The 21,469-nt window shown below is 53.6% G+C and overlaps 1 protein-coding gene across 1 annotated transcript; it reads right to left on the bottom strand.

Annotated features, from left to right (window-relative positions):
- Positions 1 to 787: 787 nt before the first annotated feature.
- Positions 788 to 15,701, bottom strand: RGS14 (regulator of G protein signaling 14). Its single transcript, XM_053566751.1, has 15 exons — positions 15,424 to 15,701; positions 8,423 to 8,444; positions 8,038 to 8,216; positions 7,605 to 7,697; positions 7,358 to 7,501; positions 6,590 to 6,733; positions 6,321 to 6,432; positions 5,892 to 6,004; positions 5,241 to 5,444; positions 2,890 to 2,966; positions 2,289 to 2,415; positions 2,101 to 2,182; positions 1,955 to 1,998; positions 1,761 to 1,875; positions 788 to 1,499 (listed from the first exon to the last, which is right to left on the bottom strand). The coding sequence occupies exons 1-15, from the start codon at positions 15,466 to 15,468 to the stop codon at positions 1,297 to 1,299; spliced, it is 1,704 nt and encodes a 567-aa protein (XP_053422726.1). The 5' UTR covers positions 15,469 to 15,701; the 3' UTR covers positions 788 to 1,296.
- Positions 15,702 to 21,469: the final 5,768 nt, after the last annotated feature.

The following is a 21,469-nucleotide window of genomic DNA, read 5'->3' as shown; positions in this document are numbered from 1 at the left end:
CCCACAGATTTCAAGGATGAGAAGCAGCCAGTTAAGTTAGAAGGAGGAGAGCAGGGAAAGTTCCCAGCAGATGGGAAAGCAAGCAAAAGACTGGAATGGGGAAGATAACTTGAACTGCTTGAGGCAGTCAAGAGATCCCCTCACCCCTCAGGTGGCTACTCTTGTACCCCTTGCTTCCTCTGTCAGCTGGGGCTGAGTCTGGCTTCTCTTCCCACAGGCTGAAGCCTCTTTCTGGGAGGTCCTTCTCCTTGTGGGGTCTGGACTTCCCTGGCTGCCTGGGTACAGGGAAGACCACACAGCCAAAGTAGGCAAGAACATGTCCCCACCACAACAATTTCCCCCCTACATAGGCCTTCAGTATACTGAAAGGACCTTCTTCTATCCGGTTATGTTTGCAGAGACAGTCCTGGATAGAAACAGACAACAACAACCAGACAGATGTACTCAGATCCACAGAGAGGGTGGAACAGCCCAATGATAGCAGAGGCACAGCTCCCCAGGGTTCTTCCTGGGGAAGAACTACACACACACACACACACACACACACACACACACACACACACACACACACACCTCTCCCTCCCTCCCTCTCTCTCCTACCTCCTCCCACATTCTGTGCAGTCAGGAAGAGAGGTTTGGAAAACAGGAAGTCAGAAGGCACATCCTGAGGTCCCTAAGAGCTTCCTGGCACTGATCTTGGTGACAGAGGCAGTAGTTTGGCGGGGGGCGGGGGGAGAGGAGGCCACAGGGCAGACTGGAACATGGCAGACAAGGAACACACCTCATGGCAGAATAATAATAATTATTATAATAACAGTATCATACATTCAGGACAAACCCAGCTGCCCCAAGCCAACTGCAAAATCCATATGTACAGTAGAGTCTATGTGGATGGAGGACAGGGCTCCCCACCTGCACCCCCAGGCCTTACTCAATGGCTCCCTAAGGAGGGGCCGGCCCCTCCTCCTGCCCGGAAACTTGGCATAGGCTAGGGAGGCTGGCACTGCCAACGCCACCCCTCCATGTTCGGCAAGCCTGCACCAAGGGTTAGGCTCACCTTCTCCCAGGTGCCTGGCTGTAAGGGATGGGTGGGTGAATCTGTGAGGGACCAGGTGGTGGCAGCTGTAGAGTGTGGCTCCTGAGTCCTGTTTTCACCCCTCCTGGCTCTTCCTGCGGGCCTGCCCATGGCAGGAAGAGCCAGGGACACTCATGGCATAGACAGGGCATGCAGAGTGGACCCATGGCATGCTTGGCCCTCCAGGCGCCATGCAGCCAGCCTGAACTGTAGGGCAGATGTCAGAGGGCTGGGTGGGCAGTGGAATTCGAGGCTCCCCCTGTGGGCTGGGTTGCTGATTCAGTCTGTGGTGGAGTCTCCTGAGAGCTGGGCCCTTGGGCAGGCAGCTGCAGAAATTCTGGAAGTACCAGGTCCTCTTTTCGTAGAAGGCCCCTCTGGTCATGGGCCCCACTGCTCTGCACCCGGTTCAGCAGCTCCACCAAGCCTGGGGGAAACCATAAAATCAGAGGGCCTATCCTGGCAGACCTGCCCATGCTAAGCCACCATAGTTCTGCTGTCTTATTGTGGCCACAGCCTCCTGACCCCAGCACCAATGGCCAGCCCTTGGCCACCTGTCTCAACCCCTCTGGTCCCCCAGCCCTAGGCCTCTGCCTCAGCTCAAGCTTCTCTGATGCCACCCTGAAGGGTCCCCAAGCCCACTGTCCTACTCCTTCTGATCTCCAACCTCCACCATGCCTCAGTGTACCTTCTATGTCACAGGTCTGCCGCTTTCCAGTGGCACTACTGGACACCTTCACCACCGAATTGGAGGGCACTGAAGGAGGATGAGTGGCCTTGTCCTGGGTTCTAGGCAGGCATCCCTGCAAGAATGTGGGGTCAGAGCCACAACCAGGAGGGAAGAAGCATCTAGTGGAAGAGGGTGCCCAGGCTCTCCCTCACCTGGCTGCGGCAGGGGGATATGTCACCAGCTTCGGAATTCGCACCTGCAGCAGAGAGCGAAATCGTTAGTGTTTGCCTCCTGCCTGGACCCCCTTCCTCGTGGGCAGGACCCCCAGAGACCAAGCCACTGGGCCAACATTCCCTACCTTGAAAAGTGTTCAAAACTAGTCTCTGGGCCGCCACCGAGCTCACTAGCTTCTCCAGATCCAGTGGCTGCTTCTCGCCTGGCTGCGGGAGAGGTCAGCAGCCCGCGGGACATGCAGCCGGCTCCCTGCCGCCGGGTCCCCATCCGGCCCCCGACCCCAGCCCCCAGCCCAGCAGCTCGGCAGCTCACCCGGTGCAGCGCCACCTGTTGGGGACTCAGACCGTGCTTCTCCAGGATGGGCTGCAGCGCCTCCTGCAGCCTCTTGGTGGGCTTAGCCGAGATGCGTACCACGCGCTCCAGCGCCGCCAGCTCGAGCCTGCACCGGACCCTCGGGATGTAGAAGGGAGGAGGGCCAACCCTTCTCCCGCTACCCAATGGACCAAGCTCGAGACGGGAAGGAGTTTTTTTTTTTTTTTGTAGAGACAGAGTCTCACTTTATGGTTCTCGGTAAAGTGCCGTGGCATCACAGCTCACAGCAACCTCTAACTCCTGGGCTTAAGCGATTCTCTTGCCTCAGCCTCCCGAGTAACTGGGACTACAGGCGCCCGCCACAACGCCCGGCTATTTTTTGGTTGCAGTTCAGCCGGGGCCGGGTTTGAACCCGCAACCCTCGGTATATGGGGCCGGCGCCTTACCGATTGAGCCACAGGCGCCGCCCGAGAGGGAGGAGTTTGAACTGGGGAATGGAGGCCTGGTTTGGGGCGGGGCTATCACGAGGGGCGTGATAGCCGGAACAGAGCCCGAAGCCTATACTGGCACCCAAGAACCAGCCTTGGGGGGGAACGCTTACTCGAAGGTGATCCTGTTCTCCAGCCGTACTTCCTGATCCGCCAGCACAGTACACTCCTGATCCAGGACCAGGGCCTTCTGCGGATGCCAGGCAGGGTCTAAGCATCCCTCCCCCAAACCTGAGCTATCCCTAGAGGTCTGAGAGAACACCTTCGCTTCCTCCATGGCCGCCACTGGGCCTTGCTAGAGGGAGGGAAGGTGGCTGGGAGAGCTATAGGGGAGCACCAGGGGTAAGGCACCAGGCTGGAGTCAGAGCCTGGTAAAGCCAAAGCCAGCGAGAAAAGCAGCAAGAATGCTGAACATTCTTGGAAAAGGACTGGAGTTATGGGAAATGGTAATGCCATGAAATGGTAATGGTGGCCTATACTTCCCAGTTTAGGACAGACTATGCCTACTGGATGGCTGCTCCCTTGTCCCTCAGGCATGTGAAACCCGGCCAGACAAGCTGTTTGCATTTCCTTCCTCACCACTCACCTTTGGTCAGCCACCCAGGCTTTATCCCATTTTTGACATTTGTCCACTTCTCTCAGTTCCCTCCTACTAAGGACATTTCTTGTCTCCTCACTGCAAAAATGTTCCCCAGCCCCTCCCAAAATTCTGTGAAGCCAGAGGATGTGAAGCATCTGGCACACAGTAGGCACATAAACAGTAAACATGATTACCACCTTCAGAAGCCCCACTGCCTGAGGCCCCAGGAGTGAGGATGGGGGCAGCCTTTCCCAAGCAGTAGGCCTATGCTGTGTGCAGGGACAGGTGGAGTGTGGGAGGTGGAGTTATATTTATCAGGCATGAAAGCCCATCTGGGCTGCTGGCAGCTGCTCCAGTGGCCTGAGAGGGGGAAGAGCACCCCCTACTACTGCCCTTGCACCCAGAGCTCCAAGCCCCTGGTCCCTGAGCATGGCCAGCAGGTACCCCTTCTAGGCCCTCACTTAAAACTCTGCCAGGCAATGGCACCTGTAGCTCAGCAGCTAGGGCGCCAGCCACATAAACTGGAGCTGACGGGTTCAAATACAGCCAGGGCCTGCCAAAAAATGACACTACAACCAAAAAATAGCCAGCTGTTGTGGCAGGCAACTGTGGTCCCAGCTACTTGGGGGGCTGAGGCAGGAGAGTCGCTTGAACCCAAGAGTTTGAGGTTGCTGTGAGCTGTGATACCATGGCACTCTACCAAGGGTGACAAAGTGAGACTCTCTCAAAACAAACAAACAAAAAATAAACTCTGCCAGGCAAACTCCTCCCCCTCCACATCAATTGCTGCTTCTTCCATAAAGTCTTCCAGACACCAGCTAGAAGTGCCTACTGTCCCCCAAGAGATGCTCACTGGAGGTTTCACTCCTCCTCCTTGACCATATCCTGCCTCGATCACCTCTTGCCTGTGGACCTGGATGACAGCCCCAGGTCAGAGGCCTTCCACCCACCCACTTAGCAGGACCTTAAAACTTGTCTGCTAGATGGATGAAATCCTGCTGGTCCCCTGGAATATAGCACTCTTCTTTTAGAACTCCCTTACTGAATGGTTAAGTTTAAAGTCAGTTTTCCTCTAGACTCTTATTTAATGTTTAATGCTAGCTGGGCATGGTGGCTCATGCCTGTAATCCTAGCACTATGGGAGGCTGATGCAGGTGGACTGCTTGAGCTCAGGACTTCTCTTGCATCACATCAGCCTGAGCAAGAGACGCCATCTCTATTAAATAAATAAATAAACAAACAAACAAATAAAAACTAGCTGGGCATTGTGGTGAGTGCCTGTAGTCCCAGCTGCTCAGGAGGCTGAGGCAAGAGGATCACTTGAACCCAAGCGTGCAAAGTTGCTGTGAGCTATGACAGCACAACACTCAAACTAAAACAAGGGCGACAGAATGAGACTCTGTCTCAAAACAAACAAACAAAAAAGTTTAATGCTAGTATGCCCCAAAAGGAAAGCATTTCATTGGTTAGCAGTTGGCTGCCCCTAGCAGCTAAGGAGGTAAGTGCTCCCCATAGATGAGCCTGTAAGGCTGGCAGTCTGAACTCGGGAGTGATGGGGAAATAGCCTAGCTCCAGAAGAGGCTCTCTCCTGTTTTACCTCCCTGAGTCCATCACAGTGGGATGATAGATGAAGCTGGAAACTGAGATGGGTATGAAGTGGGGGATTGGGTGGGTGTCTGAGTTTTGAGTGAGGGATTGATGCTAAAGGTGGCTTGGAGTTGGGTGTGGGGATGGGGAGCTGTTGTTAGGAAGACAGGGTTGGAATTAGGGTCTAGGAGATTAGGAATGGAGTTGGGGTTGGGGTCACGACTGAGCAGAGACAGAAACAAAGTTGAGGTCAGGATGAGGAAGGAAGTTGTAGGTGGGGTCAGGCCAGGTTCGCACCTGTTCGTTGCCCACCAGGTAGACCTTGATGTCAGGTAACGAGAGGCCTCGTTTCTCACAGATCCCTGCCAGCATGTCTCGGATGGTGAAGCCAGGTCGGGCCAGGGCTAAAGAAGCTGTGCCGTCCGGCAAATACACGCAGCAGTACTTCCCTGGCCGGCTTTCGCTGTCACCTTCTGCACTCCCAAGGCTTTTCCGGTGGCTCTGATTCAGGGCAGAAGTGGGGGGAGGTTATGTGTACACATGTAAGGGCATGTGCACAGATACACAGAGATAAGCAAGCTCGCTGGGACTCAAACATGCACTTACGTGCCCAAGGGCACCCCTGTAGGCGGGTAAAGGTACTTCCTCCTATAAGAATACACATATGTACACCAGGCACATGGGCACCTAGAGACAGTCTACCCACAGAACCACACACACACGTGCTGCACATGTCCACACCCCTGCTGACTGAGGATATGCACCCATGACACACATGGCGACCGAGGGGGTGAGGACAGGAAGAAAGGAAGGAGGCTGAAGGGTTGGCTGTGCAAAGCAAGCTGGGAGATAGCAGTGGGGCCTAAGACTGGGAATAATGGCAACTACCTAAAGGGGCCTGAGTAGTAGGCACACAAGGCACCTGGCCTCCTTGGGAAGTCGGCTCACCTCAGATTTGTTGCTGACAAAGGCAAGGAACCCAAGGTCCAGACTGGCAGAGGAGTTGAGGGAGCCCTGAGACTCTCGGCGCAAGGCCGAGTTTGCAGCCCCACCGGCCAGCTCTAGGGAAGAGGAAGCAAATGACAGTGAACAGCCCCTCCTCCTCTCACCCATCCCTCTGCTAAAGCCTCTGCCTCACCTGGCGGACCTTGTTTGGAGCATCCTGCAGGGGCCCAATATGGTTTGTCCCCGGGATCGTCACTACCGTAGGCACTTTCAAAACTTCGGGGGTCTAGCCACCCAAGGAAATGTGGTCACAAGGAACTTCTTTTTGATTTTCACAGACTTACATATTAGACTGACTGAGAAGTAAGTGGGAGTTTCCCAAATTTGCCCAAACTCTCGTACCCCATCTCTGTAGCCCGCTCTTGCCCTCACCCCTGCGGAAGGACTTGCGGAGCTGGCGGCCCCCAGGACCCTCAGCAGGCGGCAGCTGCCCCAACTCCTCTACGCCCAGCGGCAGCGACTTCCCGGGCTTCAGCTTCGGTTTCTGCGGGTACAGGGAAGGCGCTGGCACCTGGCTGGGCCACAGTCCACGTGCAGACCGTGGGCACACACCCGCGGATCTGCACCTGGAGACGTCCCCCTTTGCACATGGTGTGCGGAACCCCTTGCTTCCTACCGCCCACCCCCGCCCCCGTCCGCACCTTCCTGGTGGAGTCGGGGCTGCCTAGGTGTGAAGAGCCAGGTTCCCGCAGGGGGCGCCCCTCAGCCTCGGCGAGGAGGCACTCGCGGTACAGCGGGGACTTGACAAAGCGCGCATAGCTGTCGAACTTCATCAAGTTGAAGATCTGCGGGGCGATCGCGAGGACTATGAACCGGCTGGCGGCTAGGCGGGTGGAGTTCCAAGCCAGATCCTCCGGGTTGGATCAGCTCTCAGCCTAGGGTGGGGGAGTCCCGAGCCCCGGCCCCACCTCCAGAGTGGAGGCCGGGTCCCCACTCTAGGCTCAGGGAGGCTCCGCCCCAACCGATTTTCTTTCTTTCTTTTTTTTTTTTTGAGACTCACTTTGTTGCCCTGGGTAGAGTGCTGTAGCGTCACAGCTCACAGCAACCTCAAACTCTTGGGCTCAAGCGATTCTCTTGCCTCAGCCTCCCAAATAGCCGGGACTTACAGGCGCCCGCCACAACGCTATTTTTTGGTTGTCATTGTTGTTTGGCAGGCCCGGGCAGGGTTGGAATCCGCGAGCTTATGTGACTGGCGCCCTAGCTGCTGATCTACAGGCGCCGAGCCCCTAACCGATTTTTCACTGCAGCCTCTGAACCCTGCCCTGCCCCTGAGTTTGTCCCTGTCCCCACATCCATATTGTTCCCTCCCACCCCCAAGGAGCTCAGGATCTGACCCAGTCTCTGCCCCTTTTCTCTCCCATCCAAGGTCATGCCCTCTTATCACAGGCCGGGCCCCTGGGACCGCTTGCCTGAAGCTGCTGTGCCCGAAACATGTCGGGCCGGGGCTCCGCCAAGACCTCCTCCCCGAGCCAGGCCTGCCGGTCGATGTTCACTGGGCTCAGTGCCTGGCTGGACAGGAACTCCTGGTAGATGTTGCGGGCCTCCTGAGCTAGCTGAGGGAGCAGGGAGGGAGAAGAAGGTCGGGGACATGACCCAGGCCCCCAGGACCCAGGTCCTCACCTCTTCTTCTCTGCTCCAGCTCCCCCTTTCCCTCACCTGCTGGGTGTCACTGGCTGGGATCTGCTGGAAGCGCTCACAGGCCTTCCAGAAAGTCACGTTCTCCGCGCTGAACTCCTTCTTCAGGAACTCCTGGGAGGGGGAGGAAGGCGAATAGTCAGAAATTCAGAGATGAAATCTGGGGATGTGCTCGAAGAAATTGGGACCACAGATAATCTACCTGAGACAGAGCCAAGAGACCAAGCCAGACAGATAGGGCTAGACAGGCAGATGGAGCCAGTTCTGGAGGCACAGAGAAAATAAGCAGAGACAAGGACAGAGAGAAGCAAGAAGAGCTCCCAGCTGGGAGAAGAGGAAGAAGGTGCCAGAGGAAGGGCAGACAGGAGTGACGGAGGATCCCGCTCTGGCCAGCCTGAAGCTTCATCCACGCCCTCTCCTGTGCCTCCACCCCTCACCCTATCCCAGGGCTTACAGTGAAGTAAGCCAGGCCCAAAGGGTCCTGCAGCAGCCGCTCGAAAGACAGGGCCCAGCTGGCTACAGGCTGCTCCTCGGTAGGGAAGGGGCTGCTGGGGCCACTGGGAAGGCTGTGGATGCTGAGGGAGCTGCCTCGGCCCTGGCCCTGGCCTTGGGCCCCTGCGGTGTTGTTCAGCTCTGCAGGTGGATAGACAAGTGGGGGGTGAGCCTTGCTGGCTTTCCCAGCCCCTGGTCCATCCCCACCACCCCCAAGGTGGGCATCTGCTCTGCAAATAAGTTCCCTGGAAAGATAACAAGGGACAGGGATGTCCCAATCCATTTCCACCTCCCTCCTCCCATCCCCTCACAAGGCCTCCTCTTTGTGTAAAAAGCTGTTTACTTACCTCCATCTGAGACAGCCAGAACCTATGAGACCCAAAGTAGAAAGTCAGAGCTGGCCTGGTCCGGTGAGGATTCCCAAGGGACAGTTCTGGGCCCAGCACCTAGGAGCTACAACTGTTTTCCTCCACCTGGAGAGCCATGCTGGGCTCTCAAACTTTAATGTAGAGTAACTGGGAGGACCCCACATCTGGAAATTCAAAGCTCCAGCCAGTCTCTGTTTAGTCAGGGTTTTGCTCCCTTTCTGTCCTGTGCCAACCACTGTGTGTTGGGGCTTATGCCAGGTATGTTCTAGTTGCCCCTGATAGGTGAGCCCTGTGTGTATAGCATGGTAGGTAGGAACAGACTTTAGCCTGTCTCTGTTACTTACTAGCTATGTGACTTTGGGCAAGTTAGTTAACTTGTTTGCCTCTATTTGTAAATAGGAGATGATGCTGATATTAATTGAATCTTCCTTTCTGGGGGCTGTTGTGAGGATCAAATCAGTTTAATATAATTACAGTATCTAGAACAGTGGCCAGCATGTGGTAAGGTTATATCAATGTTTGCTGTTGTTTTTGAAGAAGGAGCAGTGTCCCTGTAGCCAATGAATGCCTTACTGCAACTGTTTCCTCTTGGGATCCAAGGTCTCTGACAGGTCCCACCCCAGCTTAGGCAAGGCACCTGATGCTATTTTGCAGTGTAGAGCAGTGGCTCTCAAACTTTAGCATAGAGTGACTGGGAGGACCCCACCTCTAGAGATTCAGGGTTAGAAGGTCTGGGATAGGGCCCAAGGCTCTCTGTTTCTAAGAAGCAGTAAGTAGCATCGCTGCAGAGGCCAACTCCAACTTCTCTGGGAATCCCAGTCATTAGTGAAACAGAAAAACCTTCCTCTCAGAATGACTCTTGCTGTGGTTTCCCCGGGCTTTCTGCTATCCCAGCAGCTCCTCCAGCTTCCTTATGACCTCCTACCCATGCAGTGTGGCCTCTGCCCCTCCCTAGCTGTCCCAGTCCCTTTGTCCCATCCACAGATCCCTAGCTACGAACACATAGCTAACTTCCTGCTAATATTTACCCCTAAATGTCCCACAAGTCCCTCAAACTCAGCCAGTCTCACCAAAACAGAGTACCCAGCCAGCTTCCCTATATCCCACCTTTCTTCCATCACCAGGGCTCCCCACACCAGGGCTTGAGTCATGCTCATTCCCCTACACCCCTTTTCACTATGCTCTGCCTCTTCCTTCCATCTCCCTTGGATACAGGCCTGCAAACATCTGCTCTGCAAGCAGCCCCTGCCCCTCTGGCTGCAATCTCCTTCTCTGCTTCCCACTGCTACCCTGGGAACACCCAGGTTACGGAGCAGCCATTTGAGGGCCAGAATGGCCTCCAGATATGCAAGATACTATTATCTTGACTCTCAGAACTCTTTTTAAGTTTAAAGAGGTTTCCCACATTTAAAGATCGAGAGATTTTACATAAAACTCCAGCTTTCTGTCTGCTCATTATGACTCTGATGCTCCAGCTTCTTCTTCCCAGTATGGTAAAGTAGGCTGGCACCGAGCAGCCACTGCTTTTCCTAGAAGAGGCTTACACTTTGCTGAGATGCCCTAGGGCCAGTTTGATGCATGTTTGTTACTTGAGGAGGCAGTGGGAGGCCGGTTCAAATTTGGGAGATCAAATTTGTGCTCTGTGACCTTGGGCAAGTCACTTAACTTTCTGTGCCTCAGTTTCTTCCACTAAAAATGGGGCACACAATGGTTCTGACTTCAAAGGAATGCTGAGATTAAGTGAGTTAAATATATGGAGAGAACTCATAACACTATGTGGGGCACAGTACACAGTCTAAGAACCTTGCGATTGTTCCTGGGGTGATTGTATTTGTGCTGGTGCTTGACCTGCTGGGCACTTGCCACCCCTGCTGTGGAGGAAAAAGCATAAATGTTGGGGGTCTATCATGCCTGGATTCAAATCCCACCCCTGCCTTCTTCTAGCTTTATAACCTTGGGTTCCTCCCTGAGTCACCTCCCCTCTGGTGTTCTGGGACACCAAGTTGCTGGGGAGAGAAAATGTGTGCAGAGCACGGCTGGGCGGGGAGCCGCTGGTACCTTGCTCTTTTCGCCTCCTGCTGGGGCTGCCCTCGGCCTCTGCCCTCCCCTCTGGGGGACCTCGTCATAAAAGTCATTTCCCCCAAAGAGAGGTGGTGCTTCCCAAGGCCACCAGAAAATGTTCTGACTCTGGGGTTGGCCGCGGGGTGAGAAGAGGGGCAGCTGAAGCCCTTCCTGGCCCGGTGGTGAGCAAGTCTTCTTTCCAGGCTACACCTGCCCTTCCTGGCCGCTGTTCTGCCAGACTGGGGATGCTGGCACCAGCCTTACCCCGTGCTCTGAGAATCATCAGGACTGGCATGCTCTGGTGTGGCTGCCTGACTCTGTCCTCCATAGGCACCTAGTGAGCCTCTGTCCTGCCCGCCAATCCCAATCAGCCTCTCACGTGCTCAGAGCCTTCCTGGCTCCAGGAGTCCCAAAGGTGGCCCCAGGTGCTATGGCTGGTGCCAGTCCACATTCTGATTTTGTTTGGGCCTCAGAGGTTTTATTTTCTCTATTCGATTTAATTGAATATTGTGTTATTAGGGGGTTGGTCCAGATCCTCCTCTTTGAGCCCCACCCATCATGATGGGCCCTGAGGGGCCCTGCCCCAGGAGGCACGTGGCAGTTGCCAGGTTACAGCTGAAATCTTACTTGGGGCTGACTAATGAACCCCTTCAGCCTCACCCATTTACCTCCCCCTCACCTCCACCCCACACTTGATCAAACTTTTCTATTTTCCTCACACTCCTGCACATTCCTGCTTCCGGCCTTGCCACTGTCTCTCCCTGGGTTTTTGCTCCCACTCCCCCAGAGAATGACTCCCTGGTCTCTACCCATTGACATTAGCCCCAAACCCCATCCCCTGAATCCCCTTCCCACCACATGCATGCCCACCCATGTCCAGACCCCTCTCCTTTGTCAGTCTAATTGTGCCTGGATGGCAGACCTGGTTGGTGAGGGGATGACATCTGAAAACCCTCCTCGACAAGCACCCTCTTTGCCCCAGTGGTCCCCAGCAGCCACGTGGGCCCTGCCCTAATGTCAGGGATGCTCAGCCTCTTAATGCCCCTCGTCTGTCGCCTGCAGTTCCCCATCTCAGCCTCTCTTTCAGGGTGAGAATCTAGAGATGGGAGGAAGTCCAATTTCAGCTCTGCTATTCGAGGACAAATAACTTCTCTGAGCCTCAGTTTCCCCCTGGGTAGCATGGGACTCAGCACTCTCAATCTCCGGAGGCTGCAGTGAAGGTCAAATACCTCCCCCTGGCTCAAAGCACCAGGCACAGAGTGGCAGAGATGCCCACTGCCCTACTGTGCTGACCTCCCCAGGCTGTGAGGCCGGGGGAAGTTATGATGAGCAGGGCAGGCCTTGCCCCACTTTAGCCTGTTTGAGCAGAAGTGGTGAGTGAATGGGGGAAAAGGGGAAGAAAGTGTGAGGAAGGGTGTGGTGGCCAGTGACACCCCCGACCCATGGTTGGACCTTAGCCGGCTATACTTTTTGCTCAGGAAGTAGTCCCTGGAGGAGTGGCTGGTACCTGAGAATACTAAGGTGAGGGTAAAGCCCTAAAGTTCTGTCTGTGTGACAGGTACCCTCTGGGAGCACACATCCAGGTTCTCACTCCATCCTTACATCTTTATCTTGTATGGCAGGTATTATTATCCCCATTTTACAGATGAGGAAACCAAAGCTCAAATCACATAGCTGGGAAGTGGCAGAGCTGAAATTAAAACTCAAGTTTGCTTGGCTCTGGAACTTGAGGTCTCCCTGTCGTCTAACAAAAGTGCCTCCCTTTGTGGGCCAGAGAAGCTTTAAAGAACCAGGCTCTCAGCCCTAGGGGCACAGGTGTACAAGACTAATTGGGTATGAAGAGTCTAGGGGCTCCTCTTGAACTGTGCCCTCTGGAACAGACTATGAAGGAAGGACCAAGTTACTGAGCACCTTCTGTGCTGGGTTCTCTGAACCATCATCTGATTTCACCTTAGCTTGAGGAAACTGAGGCTGAGACTATCTCTGAGGATGTCCACACAGAACCTGGGTGTCTGGTCCCTTCAACTTGGGCCACATGTGGAGCTGACCCCTAACCTTGGCCCCTCTGTAAGGCCACCTTGAACTTGAATGCCTGGCCCCAAGCTGGACACCAGGAACATGAGAGACATACATTGGCTTTGCCTTGCAGGTCTCCTTGCCAGGAGGAGAGGACTAACCAGGTTCCCTGATAGAGGTAGGATGGATAACTGCCCCTTTGCAGCCTCCCCTTGGGCTACTTCCCTGCACACACATCCTGTGTCTTCCCATATCCAGGTCTCCCTCGGCCGTGCTCTTCCCTCCCCCGGATTTGTGCATCCATTGAGGACTGTCTCCTGTGCCATGGTGTGTGGAGTTAGTCAAGAAGTTAATTCTCTCTTGCTGAGTCCCTGCCAAGCTTTCTCCATCTTTGACCTGCGTGGCTGTTACCTGACTCTGAATTTTATTCTGGTCTTTTCGCCTGTGTCCTTTGTGCTTTGCCAGACTGGGGGCTGCTCAAGGGCAGGGGTAAGGCTGATGGGCCTGGGTCTGCAGTGTCTAGGATAGGGGTAGCCCTATGCAGGCCCTAAGGAGGGGTTGTTGAATGAGTGAGTGAATGTGTGAGTGAACAAATGAAGTGGCAGTTGGGACTGTGTGAAGACATCCCTGGGAGGGAGCTGGGAGCTGTCTCTCAGTGACAGGTTTCACTGTAACTGCCTGACAAGCTGAGTGGCAGGAGTGAGGGTGACAACTGAAGCTGCCTTGGCAGGGAACGAGAGGGATGGGGGGCAGAGGCAAACAGGTCTGGGAGGTTCAGAAGCTGACCCCTCTACTCACTGGCTGAACTTGGCACATCATTTGTTCCTCTGAGTCTCTCTCGGCAGGTGACTCATGGAAGGACTGGACAGCTGGGCCCAGGTGCTCTCCATCCACACCCTGCCATGATGCCAGTGCCTGTCTACCCTTTCCACCCTGGCCAAGCATGGCTTCAGAGAGCTGCCTAGTGACCAGCAAGCAGCCAATGTGTGACCCTTGGAATTGCAAGAGTCACAGAGATGGCACAGAGAGTTTAGAATGAGCACAGGAAGGGTAAAAGTAAACCTGCATGTGGAAGGTCCAACAGGAGCTCGGGCATCCGTGGGCTTGATGTAACTGGGGACAGAGCTTGGTGGCACCCTTCCTACTCTGAGTGACTTTTGGTTGGAGAAGTCACGGACTGGCACAGGAGGGGCAGAAGCTGGGTTCCCCAGACCCCCTCAGCTGCCCTGCAGTTTTAGACACAGTTCCAGAAGTATCAGTCCAGCTGCCCTCCAGGGCTGCTCTTCCTCAGCTTCCTGGTCCAGACAGCCAGAGAGGGGCAATCGTAATGCCTCTGGGTGGAAGTGCAAGCCAGAGGGGTTCTTGAACTTTCACAGCTGGGCTAGTGATAGATACAGTCAGGTGGGGGCTGAATGGGCTTTGGAGGATTTGCCTCTCTCCCATCTTGACCCAGGCCATCAAGGAGAGATAGAAGCAGGTCTCGGGAATTAGGAGGCAGGAGTAGGGATGAGGGTTTCTCAGCTTCTTGGTGAGGCAGGAAATCCCTAAAGAGGGGCTGAAAATGTGGGGAGCGTCAGGCTGAAGTTTATGCAGACTCTACAATGGGTCAAGGGCCTCACATTAATTATTCCACTGGATCAGCATTGGCGCCTGTAGCTCAAGCGGCTAAGGCATCAGCCATATACACAAGAGCTGGCAGGTTCAAATCCAGCCCAGGCCTGCCAAACAATGACAACTACAACCGAAAAATAGCCAGGCATCATGGCAGGTGCCTGTAGTCCCACTTGGCAGGCTGAGGCAAAAGAATTGCTTAAGCTCAGGAGTTGGAGGTTGCTGTGAGCTGTGATGCCACAACACTCTACCCAGGGCGACAGCTTGAGGCTGTCTTAAAAAAAAAATTATTCCACTGGATCATCTCAACAAGCCTTTGAGTTCCATTCCAAGCTCCTTAGTTTACAGATGAGGAAACTGAGGGTCAGAAAGGACTTCTCCAGCAAGGGACAAGAGAGCCAGGACTGGAACCCTGGTCTCTCTGGATCCATTTGCTTTGTCCCACAGTACTAGGCTGGGACCTGGTAGGTAGGGGACAGGACACTTTCTGGCCTTTCTGAGGTTGTTAGGAGTGACTTTGCCAAGCCCGGGGGCAGACCCTAGAGAGAGAAGGGTGGCCCAGCATAGCTCACTCTACCTGCTGAATGAATGAGAAGAGCTGGACCCTCCAAGGGCAGCTCTAATTAGGGGTTAAGCAGCAAGGGAGAAGGTGTAGGGGGTGGGGCAGCTGCAGTGGGGGCATCCTGGTGCTCTGCCCTTCCTGGAAGCTCAGGAACTGCCAGGAGCTGCACCAAACTGATCTGACCCTGCTGACCTATCCCAGGCTGTCCAAAGAATGCTGGTTCTGGCAGGAAGCCTCCCAAGCAATTCTGGCTATAGGGCAGTGACCTAGCAAGGGCTGACACTAACCTGACCTTAGGCACCTGGGGCATGGGGCGAGGAGGGAAGGGTTGAGGCCAAGTGAGGTTTGGGAGCTTGGGCTGCTGTGGGGGTAGATGGGGGGAGGGTGAGAAAGGAGCACACCAGGTCTCCCTGCTACCACGGGATGCAGCTCCAGATCAGGCTCAGGCCGGTAGCAGGTGAGATAGCAGTGGGAGCTGGACCAGAAGCCTGGGTCCATTCTGCTCTGGTCTCATCCCCAGAGTTGCACCAGGCTCCCAGCAGGGCCATCTGGAAGTGGCCTGGGTAAGGGCACTAGGTCCTACTGCTTGCTGCCGGCTGTCTGTACCTAACTTCTCCCGCCTGCTGGCAGCCCGTGAGCTACTGCCCAGCCCTGCCAGTTGTGCCTCCTGGGCTCCACCCTGGGTGTGCCCACCCCCTCCTCATGGCCCTGGCCCAGAGCCCACACTCACCATGCGCCCGTTGGGGACGCCCAGGTGCTTGGGCTTCCCTGGCATGCCGCCTCCGATCACAGGTCCCCGTCACAGGGGCTGCCCACCATGGGGACTGTGGGCAGTGCTGGCCAGACCCTGCACAGTGGCAGGCAGGCGGTAGAGAGATCCCGGCTGAGCTTCTGTGGGCCCTCACATCCTGAAACACCAGCTCACTACCTCTTTTCTCTGCCACAGGAAGTGTCTCTATAGAAACCAAACCACAGAAAGAAGCAAGGTCTAAGAGAGCGAACGCCTCTTCCCACACACACACACATTTGTGCACACACACACGCACATTCGCGCTCGCACACACATGCTGCCAACACACCCTTGGCTGCATCCCACACAAGTAGCAACACACAGCAGAGGTCTCCATGTGCCCAGCCAGGAGCCAGCCCATTCTGGCCCAGCCCAGGGAGCTCTAAGGTCATGTCTGGGTACACAGGAGAGCATGTAAACTAAACATACCTAGGAACTTTTGTACACTGTGGCAATGTTCCTGGGAACACACATACACATCACCTGTGTCTCCACACATGGACTTTACTCAGCACATGCTTATACCTACTGTGTGCTGGGCACGTGCATGCTCAGTACCCCTCCTTCCAACAGTTGGGTGTGTGCAGAGTTACCAACCCTAACCGCAGACATCTAACAGGCTGTCTTCCCATGTATGTGCACAGGTGTGCAAACAGATGGACAAGTTGCATGCATGGCCAAGCACACACAAACCACTTGTGTGTGTCATAAACACACAGGCTTGTGGGGCATGGTGGCATGTGCCTGTATCCTAACTACTTGGGAGGCTGAGGAAGGAGGATGGCTTGAGCCCAGGAGTTCAAAGCTGCAGTGAGTTATGATCATACCACTGCACTCCAGCCTGGACAACACAGTGAGACCTTGTCTCCAGAATAAATAAATAGGCTAGGTGTGGTGGCTCAAGCCTGTAATTCTAGCACTCTGGGAGGCCAAGATGCATAGATTTTTTGAGCTCAGAAGTTCAAGACCAGCCTGAGCAGGAGCGAAATCCCATCCCTACTAAAAAATAGAAAAACTAGCTGGGCACTGTGGCTGGCACCTCTAGTCCCAGCTACATGGGAAGCTGAGGCAGGAGGATCACTTGCGCCCAAGAGTTTGAAGTTGCTGTGAGCTCTGATGCCACAGCACTCTACCCAAAGTAACAGAGTGAGACTCTGTCTCAAAAATAAATAAATAAAACCACCTGAGCTCTCCCTCATAAGGAGCACGTTGGTATATAGTTATATGCATGTGCCTGGAGAAGTGTGTGGGACAGGCACACCTGCACATAGACACATCTGTACTCAGACACTCCAGTGGCATGTGCAACCATGCACATGCTTACCTACCTGGGGAGAGAAACAGATCAGGTATGGCTATGCCCAAAGACATACATGCATTCACACTACTCAGAGTTCTGGAGGCTAGAAAGCCCAGATTCAAGGTGCCAGATGAATCTGGTATTTGGTGAAGCCCCTCTTGCTGGTTTGCAGAGGGCCCCCTCTATGCGGTGTCCTCACATGGTAGAGAGAGGGAGAAAGGAAGCCAGCTCTCTCCTGTCTCTTCTTAGAAGGACACCAATCCTATTGAAATGGGTTTCCTTCACGGCCAAAGGCCCCATCTCCAAATACTATCACATTGAGGTTTAATGTTTTAACACAATGAATTTTTTTTTGGAGACAGGGTCTTGCCATGTTACCCAGGCTAGAGTACAGTCATGTGATCATGGCTCACTGCCACCTTTAACTTCTGGGTTCAAGTGCTCATCCAGCCTCATCCTCATGAGTGGCTGAGACTACAGATGCATACCACCACACTCAGCTATTTTTCTTTTTTTTGTTTGAGGCAGAGTCTCACTGTCACCCAGGTAGAGTGCCACGGTGTCACAGCTCACAGCAACCTCTAACTCGTGGGCTTAAGCAATTCTCTTGCCTCAACCTTCCAAGTAGCTGGGACTACAGGTGTTCGCCACAATGTCTGGCTATTTTGTTGTCGTTGCAGTTGTCATTGTTGATTTTAGCTGGCTTGGGCTGGGTTCGAGCCTGCCAGCCTCGGCGTATGTGGCTGGTGCCCTACCCATTGAGCTACGGGCACCGCCAGCTAATTTTTTTTAATGTTTTATAGAGATGAAGAGGTAGGTGTGTGACCTCCACCCTCTCTCTTTCTCTTTCAGCTGGGCAGGTACAGAAGATGAGGAAGACTAGGGGACTGTGGAGCCATAAGAAGGAAGGTGCCAAGGTCTACGCATTAGTGCATGAAGGCAAGCCAGCCATCACCCCGGTCACCAGTTTGAGACAGTCATGTGAGTGAGAAATGAAATTCTTTGAGCCATGAAGCACATTAGGGACAACTACTTATGGAAGCTAGCATTGCCCTGGTTAATACAACTATTCCCAGACACCTTGCTTCAGGCTTCCCAGATGGAGAATTCAGTCAGACTTGGTGTACGTAAGAGGTCAAGTTAGGGGTTGCTTTGGGGCCTGGCCCATTGGCTGTGGTTGTCTTAATAAGGTGTGCAACTGTCAGTGTGCCTATGAAGGGATTGTAGGTGACATGACAAGAGACTGCCTATCCGCCGTGCCACAGATCCACAAAGTGCTTTACAGTTTGAAGGGTCTTCTCCCAACATGACTTAATTTGATTCTCACAACCACTTGTGAAATGTCATTATTCCCATTTTTACATATTTGGGAAACTAAGGCTCAGGGAGAAGTCAGTTGCCCCAGGTTACACAACCCGCTAAAGATCTACTAAGTTGGCTTGGCTCCTGTAGCACAGTGGTTACGGTGCCAGCCACATGCACTGATGGTTTAGGGTTCAAACCCAGCCCGGGCCAACTAAACAACAATGACAACTGCAACAAAAAAATTGCTGGGCATTGTGGTGGCCTGTAGTCCCAACTATTTGGGAGGCTGAGGCAAGACAATCTCTTGGGCCCAAGAGTTTGAGGTTGCTGTGATCTGTAGTGCCACAGCACTCTACTGAGGGTGACATAGTGGAACTCTGTCTCAAAAAAAAAAAAAAAAAAAAAGATCTACTAAGCTGTGAATGTGCCTGCGTCACCATCAGCTCAGGTGCTAGCAGCTCATCCCCTGCTAAAGGCCCAGTCACGGCCTCTGCCTGGGACTCCCTTCTAAGTTCGTCCTCCACTTCTGTCTGCCACGGAAGTTCCTATTCCTATCCCTAGCTCTGATCCCATCTTCACCCTGAGACTTATCTGGTTTTCTGCACTCCATCAGAGTGCTGCTGTGCCTCCAGTCCACACGACACTGTTCTCAACTTCTCTTGCCCTGGCTTCTCACAGGGCATGAGTTACTGATGTCTGGTCTCTGCCTGGTACTTCTTCTTTTTTTTTTTGTAGAGACAGAGTCTCACTGTACCGCCCTCGGGTAGAGTGCCGTGGCGTCACACGGCTCACAGCAACCTCTAAGTCTTGGGCTTACGCGATTCTCTTGCCTCAGCCTCCCGAGCAGCTGGGACTACAGGTGCTCGCCACAACGCCCGGCTATCTGCCTGGTACTTCTGACCCTCCCTCTCTGTGGAGCTCATCTTGGCTTAGGCCTTGCCCTTTCTCCCCTGGTCATAGTGAATTCAGTTTCTGTACCTGCAGCCCCTCTGATCTTGTCTCTTCAACATAGCTAGAGAAATCCACACTAGTCACACCCATGCTTAAAAAGTATGCTGCTTGGGAGGGGAGTGGCATAAGATTTTCCTATGCAGTCCTGGGAAAAGGCCATATTCCTAAGCTAGGAATTGAAGGCCCTTCAAGCTTGGCCTTAGCCACCTGCCAATCTTCTGCCTCTTGGATTTCTCAGCCATTCCAAACTGCTTGTATTCCTTGTGCTTTCAGGCATCCCTCCCTGGTCATGCATCTCTTGTTCTCCCTGCTGAGAATGGCTTTCCCTTTCCCAATAAACTCTTATTCATTCTTCATGACCCAATTCCAGGTTCTAAGATAACATTCATTCTTCCACCAATTACTTAGCAATCATCTCCTATGTGCCCAGCACTGTTCTAGATGCTGGGTATTCAGTAGCGACCATGGATGACAAAAATCCCACCCCTCATGGAGGTCTGGTGGAATTTAATAACTGAAAAAGCTAATTAAAAATATATAACCCTTGCAGGGAGAAGGGAGGGGGAATTGGTGTGCTACCACCCGATGGGCACAATGTAAGGGTATATGGCACAGCTCCTTACAGGCACCTCATCTAACAAATGCAAATATAACCTAATCATTTCTACCCTCATATTAATTTGAAATAAAAGAAAAATGACTCCCCCCCAAAAAATGACCCAGAAAAGATGTCTCAGTACCCAATCCTGAGTAAATTCATTCACTTCAGGGTAGCTTCTCAAAATAAAGGAGCAACCAAGCAACATCACACCCTGTGATCTATAACAGGAGTCATTAATTCCAACGTCAAGAGGGGCCAGGCAAGTATTGTGAATTAGTAGCTACATGGGGACTAACTTGGAAGACGCAGCCCTCTGTAGAGGGACTGTCCCATGCAGCTCCAACCCCTGGTTCTCCCGTGGAATGAGGGCCTAGATCTTCCCTTTTTTGAAAAAAAAAAGGAAGTTAAGATTTCTTTCTTTCTTTTTTTTTGCCTCTGCCTCCCAAGTAGCTGGGACCACAGGCACCCGCCACAACCCCTGCTATTTTTTGGTTGCAGCCATCATTGTTGTTTGGCGGGCCTGGGCTGGATTCGAACTCGCCAGCTCACTGGCGCCTTAGCCACTTGAGCCACAGGCGCCGAGCCAGATTTAGGATTTCTCTTTCTTTTTCGGGGTTGGGGGCCGGGCTTGAGCCCACCACCTCCGGTATATGAGGCCCGCGCAATACTCCTTGAGCCACAGGCGCTGCCCAGTGGCATGAGGTGGGATTCCCACCGTCTTCTTCTTTTTTTTTTTTTTTTGGAGACAGAGTCTCACTTCGTCGCCTTCGGTAGAGTGCCCTGGCGTCACACAGCTCACAGCAACCTCCAACTCCTGGGCTTAGTCCAGGGGTCCTCAAACTATGGCCCGCGGGCCACATGCGGCGGTGTGATTGTATTTGTTCCCGTTTTATTTTTTTACTTCAAAATAAGATATGTGCAGTGTGCATAGGAATTCGTTCATAGGTTTTTTTTTTTTTTTTTAAACTACAGTCCGGCCCTCCAACGGTGTGAGGGACAGTGAACTGGCTGTTTAAAAAGTTTGCGGGCCCCTGCAGCCTCCTGACTAGCTGGGACTACAGGCACCAGCCTCAATGCCCGGTTATTTTTTGTTGCAGTTTGGCCGGGGCCGGGTTCTAACCCACCAAGGGGCCGGCGCCCTACTCACTGAGCCACAGGCACCGCCCCGGAAGTTAGGATTTCTAATGTTAATCTAAGTATCCGATTTTATTTATATAGTATTAGCAGCTACTGTTGAGCTCTATTTAGCTGCAGACAACCAATTTTCAACCTCTAATTTACAGCCAGCTTTCCTGGACCTTTCCTGGACGCTTCTTGCTGCGTTTGCACGGCACTCATTTGATCCCAATGAGGACCCAGGCCAGGATCTGGGTTGCTCCTCTTGCTTCAACCTGAGGATGTGGGGGTAAAGGAGGTTCTCAAATAACTGGGAATTCTGAGCCTCCAGAGGCATGGAGGTGGGGCGGATGAAGCCCGAGACGGCTTCAAGGCTCGCTCGCGTTACTCTGTGAGTCCAAGACCGCGAGGAACTTGGAATCCAGACCTCCGCTTTCAATTTGACCTCCTTTTTCCCCAGACTAGGAACGGTTATTCCAGACACGCAACATGTGGCGAAAGGCCCACATTATTGTAGACTTCGGGCGTCCAGCTCACTTGGGCGGCCCACAAAAACTACAAGTTCCAGCATGCTTCCCTTCGCAACCACCCTCTCGCTGCTCGCTGCCTCAAACCATCTCTCTGCTCCTTATTGGCTCTCAAGCCTAACGTGCTGTTCTATGATTGGTTGTAGCTCTTGTGGCTCGTAAGAACTTGTGGCTGAGGCTAGACGA

Source organism: Nycticebus coucang, chromosome 17 (genome assembly GCF_027406575.1).
Source record: "Nycticebus coucang isolate mNycCou1 chromosome 17, mNycCou1.pri, whole genome shotgun sequence".
Classification (NCBI taxonomy): domain Eukaryota; kingdom Metazoa; phylum Chordata; class Mammalia; order Primates; family Lorisidae; genus Nycticebus; species Nycticebus coucang.
This window is presented reverse-complemented; position numbering and strand designations above follow the sequence as displayed.